The sequence below is a fragment of the Prionailurus viverrinus genome, chromosome C2 (genome assembly GCF_022837055.1).
Source record: "Prionailurus viverrinus isolate Anna chromosome C2, UM_Priviv_1.0, whole genome shotgun sequence".
NCBI classification, from domain to species: Eukaryota; Metazoa; Chordata; class Mammalia; order Carnivora; family Felidae; genus Prionailurus; species Prionailurus viverrinus.
In genome coordinates this window covers 62,912,104-62,934,617 of record NC_062569.1, presented here as the reverse complement: position 1 = coordinate 62,934,617, position 22,514 = coordinate 62,912,104, and the positions used below count along the sequence as shown (strand labels likewise).

The 22,514-nt window shown below is 36.7% G+C and overlaps 1 protein-coding gene across 3 annotated transcripts; it reads right to left on the bottom strand.

Moving 5' to 3' along the window:
• Nucleotides 1-4,313: 4,313 nt before the first annotated feature.
• On the bottom strand, nucleotides 4,314-22,181 carry MYNN (myoneurin). 3 transcript variants are annotated; one of them, XR_007155558.1, is made up of 9 exons: nucleotides 21,830-22,180; nucleotides 20,706-21,002; nucleotides 15,779-16,572; nucleotides 14,857-15,016; nucleotides 12,432-12,610; nucleotides 11,491-11,574; nucleotides 10,386-10,472; nucleotides 6,860-7,180; nucleotides 4,314-5,236 (listed from the first exon to the last, which is right to left on the bottom strand). XR_007155558.1 is itself a non-coding variant. In XM_047874576.1 (8 exons), the coding sequence occupies exons 2-8, from the start codon at nucleotides 20,969-20,971 to the stop codon at nucleotides 6,918-6,920; spliced, it is 1,833 nt and encodes a 610-aa protein (XP_047730532.1). In that variant the 5' UTR covers nucleotides 20,972-21,002; nucleotides 21,830-22,180; the 3' UTR covers nucleotides 4,314-6,917. The 3 variants fall into 3 exon arrangements, 2 of the variants coding, with proteins under 2 accessions (XP_047730532.1, XP_047730533.1); XM_047874576.1 differs by having other exon boundaries at nucleotides 4,314-7,180; XM_047874577.1 differs by lacking the exon at nucleotides 11,491-11,574 and having other exon boundaries at nucleotides 4,314-7,180; nucleotides 21,830-22,181.
• Between the last annotated feature and the right edge of the window lie 333 nt (nucleotides 22,182-22,514).

Below are 22,514 nucleotides of genomic sequence, written 5' to 3'. Positions count from 1 at the left end.
AAACAACTGTCATTACATCTGTAAAACATTAAGCTAGTGAGGAAATTTCTCCCAGCAATTAGAGATCCAATAAATTCAGACTTGAGCAACAATTAATATGACAAACCTCATATACCTGGATGTCTGTCCAGAGAGTTACGTTCATTAAACTAGAGATGCTAAATCAGCATTTTTAAAATGTGGAGCATCAGAACACATTGGGGCAAATGTTAAAACTACAGATTTCTTAGAGTGAGACCTACTGAATCAAATTTTCTGAGGACAGTCTGGGGAATCTGCATTTTTACAATCCAGGTCATCTTTAATCTATTAAAGTTTAAGAACCAATGCCCTGGTTTTCTCATTCTTCAGTTTTTTAAATATGTACTTTTTTAAACGCAAGTAGAGCAATCATATGGAAAAGTACACAAATCTTAAGTGAAGAGATGCTAACCCACCTGTGTCAGCCACAACTTACATAAAGATAGTAAATACCACACACTTCCCAGAAGTGCCTCCAACCTTCTTCCAACAGGCAACCACTTTCCTGATTTCTAACACCACAGTAACAGTTTTGCCTATTTCTGTATTTTATAGAAAAGGAATCTTACACCCTTTGTGTCTGTGTGATTTACTTATGTTTAATGTAGCAATAGTCTTTTATTGCTTTGAAGTATTCTGTAATATGCTGGGTAGCAGAGGAGTCTACCAGATTCTGGAACGAGGTGGCCTCTCGTCAGTCTAGGAAACAGTCACAAGAAAACAAACCTTGGTAACGAGATCTGCCTGTCCAGGCTAATCTCTGTTCCTGTGTGGAATAGAAGGGACCCCCCCCCAAGTTTCTACATTCTCCCAAGGGAAGGTAGCTAGCTACCTTCAGAAGGTAGCTAGCTGAGTGGGAAGCAAGTTCATGAATGGCAGGCAAACAGGCTTACTTCAAGCCTGTGGTGGGGTGGCACAGGTTAAACCTGCAACCTGAACTACACTGGCCTGCTTGAGACAGAGCAGCAGAAGTCTGAGTTCTCCACGTTTGTTAAAACTAAGGCGAGGCCAATTCAGTCAAGAACCACCAGGCTCTGACCAAGCTAGGAAAAATCTGATCACCTATTTTACAAGCTGTTGCCTACTGCATCAGAGGCCAGTAGGATGCCCAGAAAATGAAGACCTGAACACATGGTCTTCCCTGATGCCATTATGTCATGTAAGCACCCTCCGTATAGCTCGACACCAGTTTAAAGAGAAGACAAAGGGCAGAAATAAGACAGCATTTTTCCAAAAGTTTAAGCATTACCTTAAAATATTATAAATTGTATCTCCTTTATATTAGACTAAGTTTTAAATTGGCTGGGACTAAAGGTTAATTTTTTCCAGACTTCCCACTGGGTGGGAGCTCAAGAGTAAACACATGCACATTCTGTCAGAATACTCTATTTCCTCTGCACATCTGAACCATGAATAAATCTGTGACCATGTGTATGTTTCCATTTTTCTCTTATCATCCTTTAATTTCAGGCTCAAATACAGCCTCTTGATTATGGTGTTACAATATTATACTCTTCATTTTGCGATGTTTCAAGTTTGAAAACAAAAAAGTGCTTGATATTTTTTACATGTTTGACAAAAACTGATCTTGACCTACACTCTGCTTTTCAAGCTAAATAGTAGTATTCAATGTCTTAGCTACCACTCAAACCATATCCACCTAAGCTTACTATAACTGCCTCCTCAAAGGATCATCATGCTTCAATTACCCAACCTAAAGTTGTCTTTGATTTGCACCTATTTAATTTCTCTGTGCCATATGACTGGTGTAAAGCCACTTTTGTCCTTGTGAAACTTGCCGCACCCTGATTTTCTTCATCACTTTGTATCTCCTTTCCTTCCTTCCTTCCACCCTCCCTGCCTCCCTCTCTCCCTCACTTTCTCTCTTTGAGAGAGAATCCCAAGCAGGCTCTCAATCGATGGGGCTCAAACTCTCAAGCTGTGAGATTATGACCTGAGCCGAAACTGGACGCTTAACCAACTGAGCCATCCAGGCACCCCATCTTTGGCTCATTCTTTAAATGTATTTCCCTGAAGATTGTTTCCTCATCTTTTGTTCTGTACCATCTCCTAGGGCTGCCTGAATCATTTCTATCACAAGAATTATCAGTCTTATGCTACAAGATCTGTATCTTTAGCTCTGACCTCTCCTGGGCTTAAGGCTCCATTTCCAACTACAGCTAGACATTGTCACATGGCTGTTTTATCACCAAACTCAGTGCATCTAAAGTAAAGTCTTTTTTAACTTTTTTTTCAGTATTTATTTTTGAGACAGAAAAAGAGCATAAACGGGGGAGGGTCAGAAAGAGGGAGACACAGAATCTGAAGCAGGCTCCAGGCTCCAAGCAGTCAGCACAGAGCCCGACACAGAGATTGAACTCACGGAGTGTGAAATCATGACCTGAGCCGAAGTCAGATGCTTAACCGACTGAGCCACCCAGGAGCCACTAAAGTCTTCTCTTGTATAAGCCTCTTATCTTCCCTATCACAGTTAATGGGATCACCATCTTCTCAATCATTAAGGATCAAAACTTAGGTGTCTAAGTTGGAGCTATCTAACTGCAAGGAAAAAACACTGATTCATTCATGCCTGTTTAAGAAAAGGATTTACCTTAAGGATCTAACAGGGGAAAAAAAATCACTGGTACCCAGGGACAAGGAAATGAAGCACAGCACTGTGCCACTTAAAGAATGGGACTGCAAAGCCAGAAACCAAGGCCACACCTCTCTCACAGGGAATCAGTGGCTGGTTCTGTGAACTGATTTCACTCCCTTGCTTCACTCTATAGATCAGCTTTCTCTGCTTATTCATAATTTCCCGTAGACTCTGGCTTGCTTCACTGACTCTGGGCCAGTTCTAAACGATCTTTTCACTCACATGTATACCAAAACCTAACAGTCTCTGAATTTCAAAACTCATATTCTTGAGAATCTAACCGCTCAGTCGGGCCTAAGAATTGTTTCTCCCTGGTAAAGTGTTCGGTTAGCTGTGGACATAGTATGGAATCATGTGTTATAAATGTGGCTATCTAATCCCCGCCCTTCAGCAGTCAACTGTGCTTGGGTGTGTGAGATCATGGGTTGTAAACCTGGCTATCCAATCCTACTCCTCAGCACAGGCAGAGGACTGAGGACTATTTCATGTAAGATGATGGAGGCACTGGACATGTCTTTCACTCCTCCCTGTTTCATACTTTTTTCATTCTGCCTATTTCAGTTAGCTGTGTGCACATTCATCCATTTCTTCTTGTTTGCCTATCCATGGGAGTAATGGCCCTTTTTCTGCCCATTCAACTCTGGTTGACTGCTCAATATTTTCTTTCTTGCCTTCCCCTGTAACACTTGACATTGTCTTGTTTACTGCCAGTTATATTCAGGCTTTTCCTTCCCATTTGACTTAGGGTGGTATTTAGTTTATTCATCTTTGTAGGTTTATGTATTGATTTCAATAATTTTCTAGCATTTGAAATACTGGCCAGACATTTTAATCCAGGTATCTATTCACACCTATGGTATTTATTTTAGTGCATTCTTCTCGATATTAAATACCCTACTTCTGGGTGGTTATTATGTTTACATGATAATGATCTAATTCCTTAAACAAATAAACCAAATCTCTCTTTTTTGAGAAAGTGCACGCATGGGAGCATGCGCACATGCAGTGAAGGGGCAGAGGGAGAGGGAGAATATTAAGCAGGCTCCATGCCCAGCGCGGAGCCCTACACAGTGCTCAATCTCATCACCATGAGTTCATGATTTGAGCCAAAATCAAGAGACACCTAACCGCCTGAGCCACCCATATGCCCCCCAAATTTCTCTTGAATGAATGGGGGGCAGGGGTTGCAGAGGACAAAAGAGTAACCATATCATTGTCTCAAGAAATTAATGCTCCACCAAAAAAAAAAAAAAGAAAAAAATGCTTCAATAACTAAATCTCCAAGTTGTTTATAAATAAAGAGTAAAAATGTAGAATATACAGAAATTGCATTAAAATACAATTTCTTTTTACTTGGTGGTATTTCTAGTAAAGTTCTAAAGACTTAAAATCTAAGTACAAGATGGAAATTTATATCAAGAGCTTCATTTTTAAATGCTTTCCAAAAGAACACCAAGAAACATTTAGGATATTGGTTCTCAATGTCTGGTTACATTAAAATCTGCTATGGGGCTTTTCCATCATATATATCCCGCAGATTGTATGATTTAGTAAGACTAAGGTGGGGTGGGACTGGGATAGTGTTATTTTAAAATGTTTCTGATATGCATTAAATGTTAGAACTATTATTCTAGGATATTTTTAAAAACAAGTATATGTACATTGTTTTTATACATGTACATTTCAACTACTCTCACTCGTACAGTTTCTGTAGAACTGAAACATACAGAAGTGCTAAACTACTTTTGCAATAGAACATCAGAACCATTAAAAAAATTTTTTTTCTAAAATTTGTCTATCAAAATTATCCTATGAAATTAAACATAAAACAAGTACCATTTAAAAACAGCAAAAAATCATTTATATATAATCTATGGTTTCTTTTCAAAAAGTCTAAAATCTAACAATACAGTAGGAATAATCTAATACATACAAAATTATTTTAGAAAATAATTTCTCAGTGAGAGCTTCAGCATCCTAAACACTTGCAAAAACGTAATAATATTTAGTTAAGAATAGACCTTTCCCAAAACTGCATTGTAACAAATATATTTAAAACCGGACTTATTTAAATGGTAATTGAGTGTTAAAATGACACCAGATACAACTAAAATATAAGCGTATTATCATAAAAAATTGTATAGCATTATGAGAAGAATGACAAGACAGGGACCTCAGCCTTCAAGATTTCTCACATGTCACTCTGGAAGACCATCGAGACATGTCAATTTTAAAAGAAAGTATTTTAGTTATGAAGCAGATAACGTGATGGAGAAAAAACACAGTAAATCAACCTTACCCATTCCAATCCGATAATATTAAAAATAATAAATCTGAGGACTAATCTATATAAAATGCTAATTACCATTATTAGAAGAAATTTGGTAACTACAGCTCTCATAAAATTTTGACATCACTGTAGCCATTTTTGAAATTTTATTCTTTAGATGCTTGGATTAATGAAGATGTGAATTAAATATAACCTCTCCATTTCAGCAGACTTCTTAAAGAGGCTGAGTCTTTTAATTTTCTTTAATTTCTTCACATTCCAATAAATTCCTATTGAATTTAAGCCAGAATAGATTAGTTGAACATTTTATAACTTTGTAAATTGTATTTAAACCCAGCATATTAATACACAAGCATAATTAGATTTCTTAGATAAATAGTTAAATCCTAAATTTGATGTATATTACACAAAGGGAATATTTCAAACTGTGAAGTCAGTCCCACTGGTGGCAAACTACTGCGAAAATGGTGAGTGTGCTGCGAAACGGTGGCCATCTCTACAGTGTACAAGAATTAAGTAGTCTCATTACAGCCTCTTCTAGTTGGTTCTTCTGACTAGGATGCCAGAGAAAATTCAATTAAGGAAATCAATATCAAAAAAACCCCAAACCCCATGTTAACTTTATTACAGAAAACAAATAAGCCACAACTAATGCATGGCAGAAATAAGAAATAATGTCACCATGGTGTTTGATCAGCAGCATAGGAACTGACTCTGTGGAACTGGTAATTTAATGTCCAAAGATCAGGCAGTAATATAAATTAATTATGTGGGAAAAGTGGGATGGGGAAGTAAATATCAGAATGATACTGAATTTTTTACATTCAGTAAGAAGAAGACAGACTACTGTAGGCAGTCTGACAACAACCAAATGTTGTGGTTTGATTCATAAAATTTTAAACTCAAAACTTATAGAAAAATGTAAAATATTTAGCAAACTGGCTTTCTGGTAAGTCAAATGTTCACTGATAAATGAAGCTAATTTCTTAATTCTTTATGTAATTACAATGTGTCAATTGAGAAGCCAAGTGATTTAGCGTACGCATTAGGTTTACGTTTAAAAAATACTTTTTGGAACTTAGTATTTTAAAAAGTGTGTAACAGGTGTAGCAAGGCTTATCAAAAATCTTCAAAATTCATATTTTCCTCATCTCCAGTAATCTAGAAACCTATTAAAACATAACCTGAATCAAATTTTGAAGCTGTCTTTATTAAGATAAAAATACCATATGATCTATTTAAAACTCATTTTGCAAATAAATGTAGTCTTGGATAACTCAAAAGTACTGATCACTGCTTTTCTCCAGAATTCTGAGGCCTAAATGAACAAAAATGTATATACAGTTTTCTAGCTTTTAAGAAAAACACTTCTTTTTGTGTCATTAGAAAAGTTACCGCCAATGGAATATATTAATAGAGAAACAGCACAATTCTTATTCAGTACCTAAATTCTCTTAAGTAGAAGAATGAAAATTCACTTTCCCCCCATAGTTTATGTACTGGTCTATGGGACTTGGTACAGCAACACTATTGGCCTGATACTATCATAGATTTTGCTTAAATTTTGAGGGGAAAAAACTAAAAAATCCCGCAGGTCAAAACTGACTCATATAAATGGAAAGATTCCACTTAAATAACTGAAAAGCAATTTAAAATGCAAAATAAAAATGAATTAAGGCAGCTCTAAGAGAAAAAACTCATCCATTCAAAATAGTGCTACTTTAGTATAACTCACTCCTTAACATGTCATGTTTATAATCTAGGCATAGAAGCCAAAAATCAAAACAAGCATTGCCGTTATAATGCAGCATCAGGTGTTTACTTCAGCTGAATGGAAAATAATGGTCACGACTCAAATGAATGCTAATTTAATATGAATATATGCACCTTACCAGAGATGTTTATGTTTACTACCAAAGACGTCTTAGCAATTCCATATTCCTCACAAAGTCAGTATAATTGCTGTAAAAAAATCAACTGTGGTTCTGAATACCCATTCACAGTTGATCTCAACAACGTATCTGATGTAGGAGACTGGTTATCTGTGACAGGCAGAAGGATGTGGTGGTCCTCAGTTCCAAGCGGAAGAGACAGTGGTAAAGTCATATCAGAAGGCTTCACATCCAGTGTTTCTGATAAAGGACTTTTTTGTATAGAATCTTGTTCATTCAACGGATGATCCTCTATACTAGAATCTAGAAGTTTATCTGCACCTGAAATAGAAGAGAAAGAAATTTATGCTATCTTTGGAAACAAAACAAAAACTCTTAGATAGACTAAATCTGCTTACCATTCCCAGAACTTACATTCCAACCTCCACAGCTTTACTCATGCTGTTTCTCTTATACTGATTTACCCTCATTATTTACACAAGTCCAATATGGGCCTCAAGCTTAGGTTTAAGCACCAACTTGAACTTAAAAGGGATTTAACTGTTCTTTTTTTTTTTTTTTTTTTTTTTTTATTTTTTTTCTTTTTTTTTTTTCTTTTTTTTTTTTTCTTTTTTAATTTTGCCCAAGGACCACAGAAAGCTTAACTTTCTCTGCCCTTTCAAACCCTAGGTGGCCACATAGCAATATTCTTGTAAAAGTTCCATAAGCGAGATTTAATTGTTTCTTGTTTGCTAAGAAGATTCTCCAAATTTTATAAGCTTAGCTGCCCCGCAAACAGATGTCACCCTAGAATTAGAAAGCACTGGTGTTGGACTTACAGAGCACCCAAGTGACTTCCAACTCGGATTGTCGTATAGCAAATATTGCATACTTCTTTAAAATTTAAAGACGGTGCTTTCTTATAACCTGGCCATTCAGAAACAAGCAATATACAAACATAAATACACAATTGTACTTCGCTCCAAGATATTGCCCAACATATGATGCAATGTGGCTTATGTGGATATTTAGAAATTAATTCTTCCTGGAATTATCTGTCAAGAAACTGATATTTTCAGAAAAAGGCGTTTCTTTTCTGTATCGGTAAATGAGTATTAAACGAACTAGTTTTTTTCCTTTTGTCTGTTCCTAAGCCCCAAATTACTAAGCTCTAAATTGCAGAAATTATTTAATTTATGTTAGTTGGTACATTTTAGTATATTTTAGTATTTCATGATTTTAGTATATTTTGAGCTTTTTAATGTTACTTTAATTTTCTGCTGAAACATTATATATATGTATATATATACACACATATATATACAAATTATATATTTACAAACTCACACATACTTTTTATATATATTCCAAACCAATTTTTAAATCTTATATTTTAAAAATCCAAATGGAGAATCCTTAGAAAAATATTTATCTCAGTTATTGTGATCCTCTAGTTTAATAACTTAAAAACGTCTGTCCAGTACATAAATCTCTATAAGACTAAAAATATGTAATCTCCAGTACACCACACTTTTTGCACTTATGACTTTATTTAGAAGTTTCAACTGATGAATGGATAAAGAAATTGTGGTTTGTATACACAATGGAGTACTACGTGGCAATGAGAAAGAATGAAATATGGCCCTTTGCAGCAACGTGGATGGAACTGGAGAGTGTGATGCTAAGTGAAATAAGCCATACAGAGAAAGACAGATACCATATGGTCTCACTCTTATGTGGGTCCTGAGAAACTTAACAGAAACCCATGGGGGAGGGGAAGGAAAAAAAAAGAGGTTAGAGTGGGAGAGAGCCAAAGCACAAGAGACTCCCAAAAAGTGAGAACAAACTCGGGATTTAACTGTTCTAGACAAGGGTGAGATGTTACCTATTTTACCACTCACTTGTCAATTTTTTGTATACTACCTTGTGACATCTGTCTCTTATTGCTACTGAACATTCTGCTTCATACTGGTATGGCCTCTGTTCTCAGACTAAACTCCTCAAGGGTAAATGCCAAATTATACTTCTCTGATTCCTTCAAAGTACTTAATAATAGTGCTATACACATAACAGATTTGTTCTCTGAACGTATTAATGAGTAGTTCATACTATTCTCTGAGTTCAAGTTCAGAGATACAGCACTTTTGTATATTTTTCAGAAGTGAGAAATTCTGCTCAAGGGCATAAATTATCACACCGATTATGATACACTTTTGCCTTCAAATTTTCCATGAGCTTTACCATGCTTCTGCCACCCCAAAGTTTTTACATGATTTCAATCTGTTTCATTAGATAAAACTGCATATTTGCTTTCATAAAACTAGAATTCTGTTCTTGCCTAATTACTCTTCAGTTCAACCAGCCAATACAACCTGCACTTCCTTATCCCGGTGACTCCCTTTACAATATTCTCTCTGCCTGGGAGGAACCCTCCTTTTCCCATCTCCATTCTCTGAACCCCTCTCTCCTTCAAGTTCCCTAGAATTAAGTTTTTCCAGTACTCACCTCAGAAGGACTTAATCTCTTCTTTAGCACTTCTGTCTCTACTATACCCTACATTTTGTCTTGTAATCACAGTTATATATTTAGATTTCTCGTCTCCTACACCAGATTGTAAACTCTTTAGGACTAAGACTGTGCGTTTTTCAACTTCGTATTATTCTGCAGTTATGTGTACTTTGGAGGCAGAGGCATTTAATGTTTGTTGAATTACTCACATTGCAGTTTTCATATGTTATTTCTTAATCCTTATGATGTCGCTGTTTACTATCAAAGACTTGTTAACATCTCTATACACTGAAGAAGCCTAGTATTTTCTTTTTAATTATGACAAACATAGTGAAACTTTTTCAAGGATTCATTTTAAGCAACAGACTTAAATTTTATAGTCTGGCTTTTCATTTTTATGTAACAGTTTGGAGCTACCCATTTCCCTACTTCCTCTTACATGTTTCTGGATTCATGTGTTCATGATGCCCTTTTTGTCGCATAACTAATCCCCAGGTAACCCAGACTCTAGTCTGGAGAATAGTGATACACGTTTTGTTTATATATTCTTTCTTTCTTGTAACTTCATAAATCAGGTTTGTTGTTTTTTTTTTTTAATTTTTTTTTTTTTCCAACGTTTATTTATTTTTGGGACAGAGAGAGACAGAGCATGAACGGGGGAGGGGCAGAGAGAGAGGGAGACACAGAATTGGAAACAGGCTCCAGGCTCTGAGCCATCAGCCCAGAGCCTGACGCGGGGCTCGAACTCACGGACCGCGAGATCGTGACCTGGCTGAAGTCGGACGCTTAACCGACTGCGCCACCCAGGCGCCCCATAAATCAGGTTTTTAAAAGAGGAAATATTTCAAGTACTGTTTATTAGATGGTCAATATGGAAAGAAATTTCTAGTGAACTTATCTACAAATTATAAAGCTACCTTCCTAATATGTATTTATCTAGTTTTTAAAAATATGTATCTAATTTAAGTCGGACGCTTAACCGACTGCGCCACCCAGGCGCCGAGAGCCCTAAATTTTTAAAAAAAACACAAACATTTACCGGAATGGACTTTTGTTTTGTGCTTCTTTAAATTTTTAATATCTGTGTAAGAATTTCCACATAATTCGCAGATAAATGGCCTTTCTCCTGAAAAGCAAGTTAAAAAAGTTTAAACTCAATATTTTTGAAGCTAAGACAAAAATATCAATGTTTACGAATGCAGTGTAAACATTACTGTACTGTTTAAGTTTAGTTTCAAATTACCATTTAGTCACGTGGTTATAATATAGTCAAACAAAAACTTCCATACACATTAGGCGCTCTGTTATACTAAGCATCCCCATTTCAGGAAAAATTGAGCCCTTTTGTTAAGAGAAATTTAACTTACTCTTATTACTATTAGACATTTAGTGAGTGCCAGTTATATGCCAGATACTAAGAGGAACAGCTGGGGGAAAATATGTAAATATTTCTGCTTTCTGGCAGCCTACAAATTACAAAATCCTGTACAAACAGTGACAGAATAAAATGCTACAAAATTATAATTCCTTCGAATAAGAACTGTTCAATGCTTTACAAACTATGAAGCCTAAGAGTGGAGAAGCCGCCAATAAATTTATTAAATGTCTACTAGGGGCTCATAGTATTCTAGACAGGAATAGCGAGAAATAATTTTCAAAATGACAATGAAAATGAAAAGAGTCCATCTTCAAAGTGGCATTTTCCCTTGTTTTAATTTTTTTTTGTTCCATATTTTCGTCATATTATACAATACTCTTACAAGAAACATGTCAATTCTAACATTCATTCTAAAAACTTGCTTACTGAACACTACTTGATAAGAAAATCTAGTATTATCTTGGTATTATATATTCCTTTTCATTTCTTGGTACATCTTTGCAATTTAATCTAAGTCATCTAAAAACTATTACTATCTGGCATATTTTTTTAGAAAATCTATACAATTCTAGACCCAACTTAATTAACACTACTCCAAATAACTAAAGAAACAAAGCAAACAGAAAGTTGATAGTTATACATTAAAATATTGCTATAGGTAGAGTACGACTAGAAACCATATAGTCCATAATGGTTTAAAAGTCAAGGTTTACATAAAAAGAAATTAGAGAGAACAAAAAATAATACGTTCTCCCTAAACACAGACCTGTATGGGATCGAAAGTGTTTGTTGAGCTCTCCTGAGGAAATAAAACTTTTCCCACAAATACCACATATGTATGGTTTTTCACCTAGATGGAAAATAAAAGATAGCGAAGTGGTGTACTATACCAATATAATATTTTATCAATTACAATAATCTAAAGTAACCTGTTCTAAAATACTGAATTAAAACCTCTTATATTGTATTTTAGAGGTATCTTCAGTGTGATCCAACTTAGATTAGTAATTACACTGTTCATGTAACCTGATGCTTTTCATATAATAAAACTTTCTGCAAACATCCTTCTAGTAGACTAGAGTTGGGCAAGAAGTTCAATTTTTATGATTACAAACGTGATTAAAAATTCATCAATCCAGGACTTTAGTTCTTGCTATCTACTATATTATTAAGAGGAATAAAATTATTTAGGAAAGACCTATTTTAAGAGGTACTCTATCAAAACTGAAAATCTTTGAGTACAATGTGCTTCAAAACTGGTATTTTGCACTTGAAGTAGCTGTTTAATTTGTGAATCTCAGAATGTCTGCATAGGAAAAGTCATAAAAATCAATGTTCTACCTAAACCCATCTTCACCCCTTAATTTCACTCTACTGTTTTATCCAAGGGAAGTGAAACAAGAGGCTAATGGGGTTTTTCTAAGGTCATAAAATACATTTCAACTCAAGTTTATATACCATCAAAATTACCTGATTTTTAACGTATATAGTTACATAATTAAAAAATTCCATCCACTGTGTACTATCTTAGAAAATAAGTCTGCTTTTATAGCTAATATTTATGTGAAAACCACAAACACAAAAGGCTTCAAGAAGCACACACACAACAGATACACAACAAAATCTATAATCTACTTTCTGTAAGGGCTCAATTTCCCTTTCTTTTTACAACTTTCCTTATTTTAAACATCTCTGTCAAATTCTTACCTGTATGTTTTCGAGAATGAGTGATAAGAGAACTAGAGACAGCAAATGCCTTCCCACAAGTATCACACACATACGGCTTTTCTCCAGTATGCCTACGAACATGATAGGTCAATGTGCTGGCTTGAGCAAATCTCTGTCCACACCTATCACAGACATATGGCTTCTCTCCACTATGCTTCCTATTAGTAAATAAATAAAGTTATATAGTGGTAAGTAAAACAATTTGGATCCAATCTATATAGTAAGCATTTTTTATACAATTTTTCATGTAGTATTTTATTTCATATTAACAGACCAAGAATATATACTTAAAATCAACAGTTTCAATGTATACAAATCAAAAATAAATGTTTTGGCATAATGTTATCAAAACATTAGTTCTAAGGTAAGTTAAAAAAATTTTGCCGTCATCTTGGGGCGCCTGGGTGGCGCAGTCGGTTAAGCGTCCGACTTCAGCCAGGTCACGATCTTGCGGTCCGGGAGTTCGAGCCCCGCATCAGGCTCTGGGCTGATGGCTCGGAGCCTGGAGCCAGTTTCCGATTCTGTGTCTCCCTCCCTCTCTGCCCCTCCCCCGTTCATGCTCTGTCTCTCTCTGTCCCAAAAATAAATAAACGTTGAAAAAAAAAAATTAAAAAAAAAAAAAATTTTGCCGTCATCTTTATATGGTTGTCAAGTGTGTCCCTAATACCGCAGGCAATTATTTTCACTTGTCCATTCACTCACTCTTTAAAACTCTTTCCTTAAACCTCCAGCAACTCCTCATCCATCCTTATCTTTAGCTGATGTCCTTGCTTCCTGTTTTACTGAGAAAAATTTAAGCAATCAGAAGAAAATTTCTACCATTTCAACCTTCCACCTATAGGCATCTGTACCTATGTATCTGTTGTTCTCATTAACTCTAACAGGAGGGTGACAATTCATCTGAATCCAAACACTCCCATTTGCATACTTAAGATATTATCTCTTTCCTACTCAATGGTAACACTCCTATAATTTCCTCCACAGTTCCTTTTTCCCATACAAATATACTGATGTCTCTGATCTTTAAAAAAAAGACCCTTTGGGGCACCTAAGTGGCTCAGTCAGTCAAGCATCAGACTTTGGGTCAGGTCATGATCTAGAGGTTAGTGGGTTCAAGCCCCGCGTCGGGCTCTGTGCTGACAGCTCAGAGCCTGGAGCCAGCTTTCGATTCTGTGTCTCCCTCTCTCCCTGCCCCTCCCCTGCTCACACTCTGGCTCTCTCTCAAAAATAAACATAAAAACAAAACAAAACAAAACAAAACAAAAAAACCTTGACCTCTCTTGCTCCTCCATTTCTTGGCTCCTCTTTATCAAAAATGTGAGTCTCCAACTGTTCCACTTTAATTTTTCTCTACTAGTCACAACTAACATTGCTTTTGTTGAGAGCACTGCTGACCTCTCACTTTGGTAAATCCAACAGTTAAGTCTCAATCTTCACATCTCTATCACCAAATTTGACAAAACTGATTGTTCTCTTCTGGAATAATTTCCTTCACTTGGATTCCAGGGCAGTCTACTGTTGTCCTCCTATATTGGCTAGTCACCTCTGCTGGTTCTTGACTATCTCCCAGAATTTTTTAAGATTAGAGTGCCTCATGATTCAGTCCTTTTGATTGCTTCTCTATCCACATTCATTTTCTTGGTGACCTCATTCCGTATTACAGCTTTAAATATTATCTATATGCTGAAGACTCCCAAATTTGTATCTTCAGCTCAAACCAGTCCCCTGAATTACAGACTTACATAACCAACTGTCTATTGTACATCTCCATTCAGATGACTAAGAGCTCAAATTTAACATATTCAGATCTCTGCTCAAAATGCCTACACGCCCTCTTAAACTGCTCTATCCAGAACTCTCTTCCATTTCAGTTCATGGTAATTCCATCTTTTCATGTGCTCAGGCTATAAATCTCAGAATCTTTGATTCTACCCTCTTTTCTATCATACCCCACATCCAATCTGCGGCAAATTCTTTAAAAATATGTCCAGAATCTGACTACTACTTATCTCTTCCATTGCCATCACTGTGGCCTAAATCATCATCACTCTCACTTGGATTTTATCTATAGCTTCCTGTTAATTTTGCTTCCATTCTTGCAATCTTACAATTGTTTTCCAATATAGCAGCCAGAGCCACCCCTTAAAATGTAAGCAAGATAAAAAAAAAAAAAATGCAAGCAAGATCATATCACCTATTTCTCATTCTGATCTTATTTCTCTCCTTCACTTACTCCCCTCCAGCCACCATGGCTTCCTCTGGTTCCTTCACTATGCCAAGAAAATTTAATGGTAGAACCACAATTAGAACTCTACCGTCTTGAATACTAACACAGTAGTCTATTCATAAGACTAAGGTGAATGCCAGACTCAAAGATCAAACAACTTTTTTTTTTTTTTTTTACCTTGCATGAATCTTGAGATTGCTAGAAGTTGCAAATTGTAAATTGCATACATCACATTTATAGGGTTTTTCCTCACCATGATGCATACGACTATGGAAGACTAGCTGGCATTTCTGAGCAAATCCTTTATCACATAATTCACATTTGTATGGCTTCTCACCTAAAAGAACAAGCAAATAAAATTTATATTTAAAAGGAGATATTGTTTTAGTTGCTTAAGCCACATAGGCTTTCAAAAGAGTTCATCAACAGTACTATTTTCAGTATTCGGAAATTGTTAACTGCTAGAAGTAACAAAGCAAACAGAAACTTTCTTCCAGATCAACTATCAAAACCTTGATAGAATTAAAAGAAATCAATGTTTCTCAATTCATAATAGTGAAAAGGTGGTCAATGAAAGAAATACATATTGCATCTTAAAAGGTACAAATCTAAGTGTACCAAACAAAAGTAAATGCAGAGGCTGAAGAATGAAATGTGCAGGTAATGCTAAGAAACGTGTTCAGAAGTTGACAAAGATTAGGAAGCAGGAGGTGAGATGTACTGGCAAAATCTGAGAACTGTACTGAGTTGTAATTACTTTTCCCCTTTATCAGTTCTCTTAATCTTTGTCTCTGTTAAATACTTAGCAAGCTAGAATCAAGTATATGTTCATTTTAACTATGAAGGAAAACGGTATACACAGGTCATACATTAGGACTTCAGAGTATCAGCTGCAATAAAACAAAATAGCCATTAAATACTTGGTCACAATTAGAAAGAAATTTTCAACAGTCTTAACATGCTAAGCAAATATTTTTGTGAATACAAGTATATACCAAATGTTGGTCACAGTCAACACTGTATATTAATATGTACTGTACAAAAATATTATTTCAGTCACAGTATAAAAGCAGTTATATCTCCCACAAACCAGTCTTACCTGTATGAGTTCTTACATGCGTTTTCAGCTGGTTACATTGCGTAAATGCCTTTCCACACAAGTGGCAGACATAAGGTTTAACTCCTTTATGTATTCTCATGTGCCTTCTCAAGCTGCTGGCTTCTGAAAACACTTTCCCACATGTGTTACACATTGGCTTGGCCTTGGAATACCTCTGATCCAGCTCTTCCCCAGAGCTCTCCAGCTCATAAGAATTCTTGACACTGGCTATATTAGACATAGAATGTTCTTTCAGAGCACAGTTTGGCTGTGATTTTCCACGTTTCCGTTTCACTGTAACAGTCTGCACAATATCTTGTGCTGGAAAAGTATTTTCCACAACTGATGTCAACTCGAGTTCTGAATTATCATTTCTTTGTGCAACTTGTTCTATTACAGGACTGGACAATTTATTTGCATCTAAGAATAATTCAACAGATGCATTCTCTAAAATGTCACTGGGATATTGCACTGTTTTATTCTGTCCTGTTTTCTGGGAGTTGAAGGCCTTCTTCTTCTTTTTCGTTTGAGATGACTTCTTTGCTAAAGCCCCTTGTTTAGGATTTGCCTGAACTAAATCTGTAGACACTTCTGATTTTTCCCGACTGTTATAATCCCGTAGAGTAAGGAGACAAGTCTGTTGATTCAATTCAATGTTTCCAGTAATACTAGATATCTCTGTAGAAGAGGGATTAGCAATAAAAGCAAAATCTTCCATCTTTATTTTACATTTAGTGACCACCTCTTCCACTTTGAGATAGTCAGCAGCCTGATGAATTTCTTTAACATTCCAACTGTAAGGAAACAAGGCTAAATGACAATATTCTGAACAAATAAAAACTATTTGTGAAACAGAGCTGCACATATATTTCAATGTCTTTTAAAGACCTAACGAAGCAGAATGATGAAAAAGGCATTAACTAAAAGAATAAACTTACAAAAATTCATTCACTCATTCAGAATAATCTTTAGGCAAAAATCTCCACTTTTACAGAACTTCAAAAGATGAAAAATAATGGTTATTCATAACTACAAATGTACCACTATAAGAAAATGTTAAAATTTCTGTGTGTTTTAAAAAACACTTGGAACACAAAAGTAGCTGTTGGCAACTTACTGCCTCCTCCCATTCATCCTGAGGCCTATTCAGATAGCAACTACCTTTTCTGGGATTGGCAACAGCAAGAGTCTAAAAAATTGTTTCCTACCTTCCTCTGCTCCCCTGTGAGGGACTTTAACGGTGCTTCTCAAACTTTCCCGTGCATGTGAGTCACCCAGGTATCTTGTTAAATGAGGATTCAGGTTCAGTAGATCTGTGACGGGACCCAAGTGTCTGCATTTCTAACAGAGTTGCTGGTGATGCCAGTGCTGCTCGTATACTGATTACACTTCAATGGAACAAGGTTTCAGAAAGCTCTAACAACCCTCCCGCCTGTGTGTGATACTCAACCCATGTTAGTTGGAGAGTCCGTCATTATTAGAACTATATAGAAAGACTTAAGTTCACCCTGTTCAACATTCTAGTCAGTATTTACTGAGCATCTACCATGTGTGGTACACTAAGAGGGATATTAAGAAATAAGCAATAGTCCCTGCACTCCAAAAGTTTACAATGTAGTGAAAAATTGTTTGATTACTCTAGCACTGGCTCTGGCATTACTAGGTGAGCTAATTAGGGTAAGTCAGCACCTGTTGGCACTTTGCTTTTCTTAGCTATAAAATCTGAGAGTTGAGTTGGTATTAACATGAAAATAGGACCCTTTTATAATTATCTGAGGATGGATACACACACACACACACACACACACACACACACACACACCTTTCAAGTAATCTTCCTGCTCTTTTCCCCAAATATTATTTAACTCTTCAGAAAAAATTTTAAAAAATCTTTTCCTTTTTCCCACATGATTATATGAGCCAGAAAAAAGTTTTAGTCATAGCTAATAATACAATTATAGTACTATTAATATATCTTTATATATATTTTTTAGGAAGAGTAAAATTTGAAATGAAATTAAACATTAACTAGCTCATGAACCACTCAGGTCTTTGAAGGTATACTACAGTATTTACAGATCTCTATCCATTTTCTCATCAACTGATGAAAACTTCTTCACCTCAAGTGGCACCTGTATGTTTCCTCTTTTTAAATTTAGTTTTCCATTGGCTTTTATTACACACATAGTTATTTTCTCAGCTCATTATAGATTAAATAGATTTATAGGCCCGTTTGGAAACCTAATCACAAGTTTAGGGAACATTTTATTCTCTAGGAAAATATACCTGAAGTTCCTAAATATAGTATAAATAAACTTTAAGAATATAATCTATTTGCAAATGGAGTCTTTCCCCTAGATAAGAAAATATTAAAGATTTCTTATGTCCCTTAGGAATAATTTTGGAATACACAACGGATGATCTTTGTAATGAAGTTAATTCTATATTTGCAAAGATATAACACAAATAGTCCAAATATAAACACAATCTTGTTCATCTTTTATACGAAATATTTTTAGCATGCATACAGTAGCACTGTCACTTTCTAAAAACGTTACCTTTGTCCTTAAGTATTTTTATTAATTTTGTTACATAGTCTATTATTACTACAATAAATGAGAGACAGCACTAGAATGAAACCAAATTTATCACTCATTATACTTAGGTCTCAAATTACAATTGTGCTTAGTGATCCATACAGTGAACTACCAAACACATAACAAGGTCTGGTAGTCTTTAAGACCAATATAAACTAGCAATGAGATGCACACTAATCGTTCAGTACTGACACAGTATTTCATACCAATTATTCATCTATTTCATAAACTATAATCTCAGTTACAGTTAAGAGAACCAATCAGCAGTTGCTTACACCAATGACTAATCTGCTTTTGTTTACAAGCATGAAGTTACAGTGCTTGCAAACCTGCTTTCATCTTTTGAACAGTCACTGAAAGTCATTTAATTACATGCTACAAGGTATGTGGCTAAATGCTTTACATGAATAGTTTATTTAATCCTCAAGACAGGTCTCTGCAATCTGTAATAATCCCATTTTACGTACAAATGAAGGCTCAGATGTACAAAGACATTAAGTAATTCATCCAAGATCACAGAGGTTAGAATAAGATTTGACCAAGGTAATCTGGCTCCTGAGTCCACTTAATTCTCTATTATTTTGCTTTCTTCACTAAGTTTAATCACTAAATTATACACTTTCTACTTTTGATGTAAGTCTTCTCACATTTGTGGTGGGGCTCAAACAACTAGTTCCCAGGAAAGGTATGTTATCAAAAAAGACTGAACAAAAATCTGGCTCTTTTTCACACTGGTGCTTTGCATGAAGGCTCAAAGTAAGCTGCTCTTCAGTGGGTTCAAATCAATTCAAGATTATTTGGAAAAGTTAATTGAGAATGGGAAACTATTAAGTCGAAGATCAAGCAAAATTCACTGGTTTTGTGGTTATTTTACATAATGTGCTCTAAATATTTAGATGAGGCACCTGTAGAGTCAACTATTCAGTAAATTTAAATAATTTGTCATGTAGATTAATCTGACACTCGTGTGTTCCTTTAATCAACCCACAAAGAACTGACTTGAAAATCTCATTATGTTAAAATTTAAAAATAATTCAAAAATAGTGTGTTTCCTTTTCAAAAGAATTAAGGAACATTTTGATTCTAGCTTTTTAAAGAAGTATATTTCCACAATAAGTTGCAATGTAAAACAGAGAGAAGGATTCTGCTTAATATCTATGTGTATATATAGAGATCATCTGGAAAATGAAAGATTTTTATCAAAATGTTAATAGTAATTATCAGTGGACGGCAAAATTTCAGGTGTTTCCTTTTTGTTTCTTTCCTGATTTTTCTCCAAAAATTGTGGAGTTAAAGGGAGAGAGGAGAAGAGAGAAAATAAACGAAACTAACGTTCAATGGGAAGTAGGCCTTCAAGTAAATCCTCGATCTTCACACTAATACCAAGGGAGTTACTACAATCTCATTTTTACAGATGGGGAAACTGAGGCCCTCAGAGGTTGCATCTTGCTCAAAGACATACAGTGACTGACAGGCTAGATCTAATTCTAAAGAGCATACCTGTTTATGTCAGATTATGACTTCCATAAGAGATGGAGGAAAGAAGACAGGAATAATTTGATTGGTTTCTCTTTCCTTTTATCCCCTCTACCTTTCCCTCCACAACTAGTAAATTCATCAGGATTAAATTAATTATACAGTCCACTATGCATGGGAGACACAAGTGACTGCATTATTAAATTCCTCAGAACCTACTTCCCGTTAGTGGAGTGACAGCATTAAGCGTTTCAGAGAAGCATTCTAGCACCTTGGATCTGGTGTAAGCATTAGTACTAATAGCTTTACAGAGGTAACAGGAGTCACTGCCATTTACACTCCAAGGAAATTATTTTCTTGAATCAAGATCAGGAAGAGGTCCTGCACATCGCTATCTATGGTTAGAAATGGGAATACATGAAATGAACACAGAGGATCATCCTTCTTCATCCACACTCCCCTACTACCTCAAGCACGTTAAGAGGTAGGGGACAGAGTGAGGAAGAGAGAAGATCAGAGGAATATAAAGACCAAGGAAACTGGAATTCACTTCGCATTCATTATGTATGATCTTCAAGTTTCCATAACTGAAATGGCAGGTTTTGCTTCAGCACATAAATCAAACGTGTCAGAAAAAAAGGCTTTAATCTAATTAGCATCTGTGCTTTTTGCGCTTAAGAAATGTAGTCTTTTCATCCCAAATCAGTAATACTGACATCTTTATTAAAAACAACAATAGCATTGTGCACAGCAATATATGAAGTTAAGGGACTGAATGGAAAAGCTACAAATATACTTTAGCTCTAAAGACCGTTGACTAGCTTTTAGAAATGAAAACAAAATGTGTACTTTACCTGTCAAGATTTAAAGTTCCTGTGTATATAAACTCCAACAGTTTCTGAAATCCATCAGCCTTCACTTGACTCTGATCAAGGAAGACATTGTTCTCAGAAGTGCTTCTGTAGATCGCACCAAAATACTCACTAAATGAGGCAAGGACATTTCTATGAGCTTTAAACTGGAATTCCCCAATCACTACGGTGCAGTCACAAAGAAAACCTGCTTCCCGCTGTTTGTTCAGTCTCTCTAAAAGGTGCTCACAGTGGTGCGAATACTGCATTTTGATATCAGAATGGAATTTTACCCTTGTTCTAAAAGACAAAAAGAGACAGTAAGTCAGTAACCCTAAGTTTTCATCAAACGTCTCACCCAAGCAATTGGTAAGGGGAGAAGGGACATAGAACATGAACAAGAATAAAGTCCTCACTCGCTGCCCCCACAGAAAATTCTTATCAAACAGATTAGTTAAAAACGCTGAAGGTTAAGTGTCTATCTTTGGCCAACTAACACAATCGTTTGGACACATCAATATATGGCGATGCGTGAAAACACTTCCACGAGCTGAAAAAAAAGCACCGCAAGATTTCACGCTTTGCAGCAGTTGAACCTCCAGACTTCCAAGCTCAGTACGCATGCATGTGTTGGGGAAAAAATTAACAAACCACTAAGAAATGACTCCTTTGGACAGATGAGGAAAAAAACACAGTATGAGTTCTTTAAAACCGCTCTCAAATCCCCACAACCTGTTAGTTTTCCGTGGTGCAGAGTTGCTTCAAAACGCGGGGCGGGTGCCCAGGAGGCGGAGAAGGAGCAGAGAGCCAGAGTTGTCAAGGTTCCGTCACTCGCCCGGAGGAGGCCACACCCCCTCTCATCCCCCTCCCGACGGCAACGGAGAGTGACAACCAAAGCCAGTCTCTCCCGGCTTCTGCCGCACTGCCCTTCGGCCAGCTCCCACGACTACCTCGGGTTCCCACAGCAGAGGTTGTGGCCAAAGCCAACACCGGGGCTGCCTCGCCCAAGCTTTCCATGTTAATATCTCCGCCTCGACCTGAATTCAAACTCCATGAAGCCTGCTCACTCCTGACGCCGCGTCCGGGGAAAGCAGGATTGACAAGCTGGGGCGTGAAGAAAGACTCACCTAGAGCAAATCAAGGGGCAACAGTTTCTTCACGCTCTCTCCGCCATCTTGGAAGGACGTCACCGCTCCCCGCTCCGCCTCTTCCTTCTTCCTCTACGGAGACATCATATCCGGCCCGGGCGTCCAGAGGAAACGCTGGAGGCTCTGGGACCTTGGAGGTCTGGTACCGGCGAGGACGGACCGGGCTGGATCGCAGAGATAACGCTCTCCTGCATACCGGGGTCTCCAGCGAAACTGCGAACGTCATGGATACGGGACTTAAGGGTTCATTCACAGCGACCCGCTTGTCTTCCTCATTCTAAACATTCTGGTCTGCCGTTAGTCAGCATCTCGCGTTCAGGGCCGAGGTCGGGCAGCACAGCCCGAAAGCCCTCTTTCCGGGAGCCAGATTGCGCACTGCATGCTGGGGCTTGTAGTTTCTTGGTTTCTCCCATCATCCTCTCCTTCCTCGGGACCCCCGAGAGTGGGAACAGCTGCTTTGTGTCCTTAGGCTCCTGGCCATAGAGGATTTTTGAACTGAGACTGGTCACTCCTTTTCAGTTTATGTACCCGAAAGCTCTTGAGAACCCTTAATTGTGTTTGCATCAGCCAACTGTAGCTTAGTTCTCAGGATATCCTTACCTGGTGTTAAAAGTCTGAGATGCAAGAAAACGGGGCAAAGCAGTAGGGCACCTGGGCACACGCA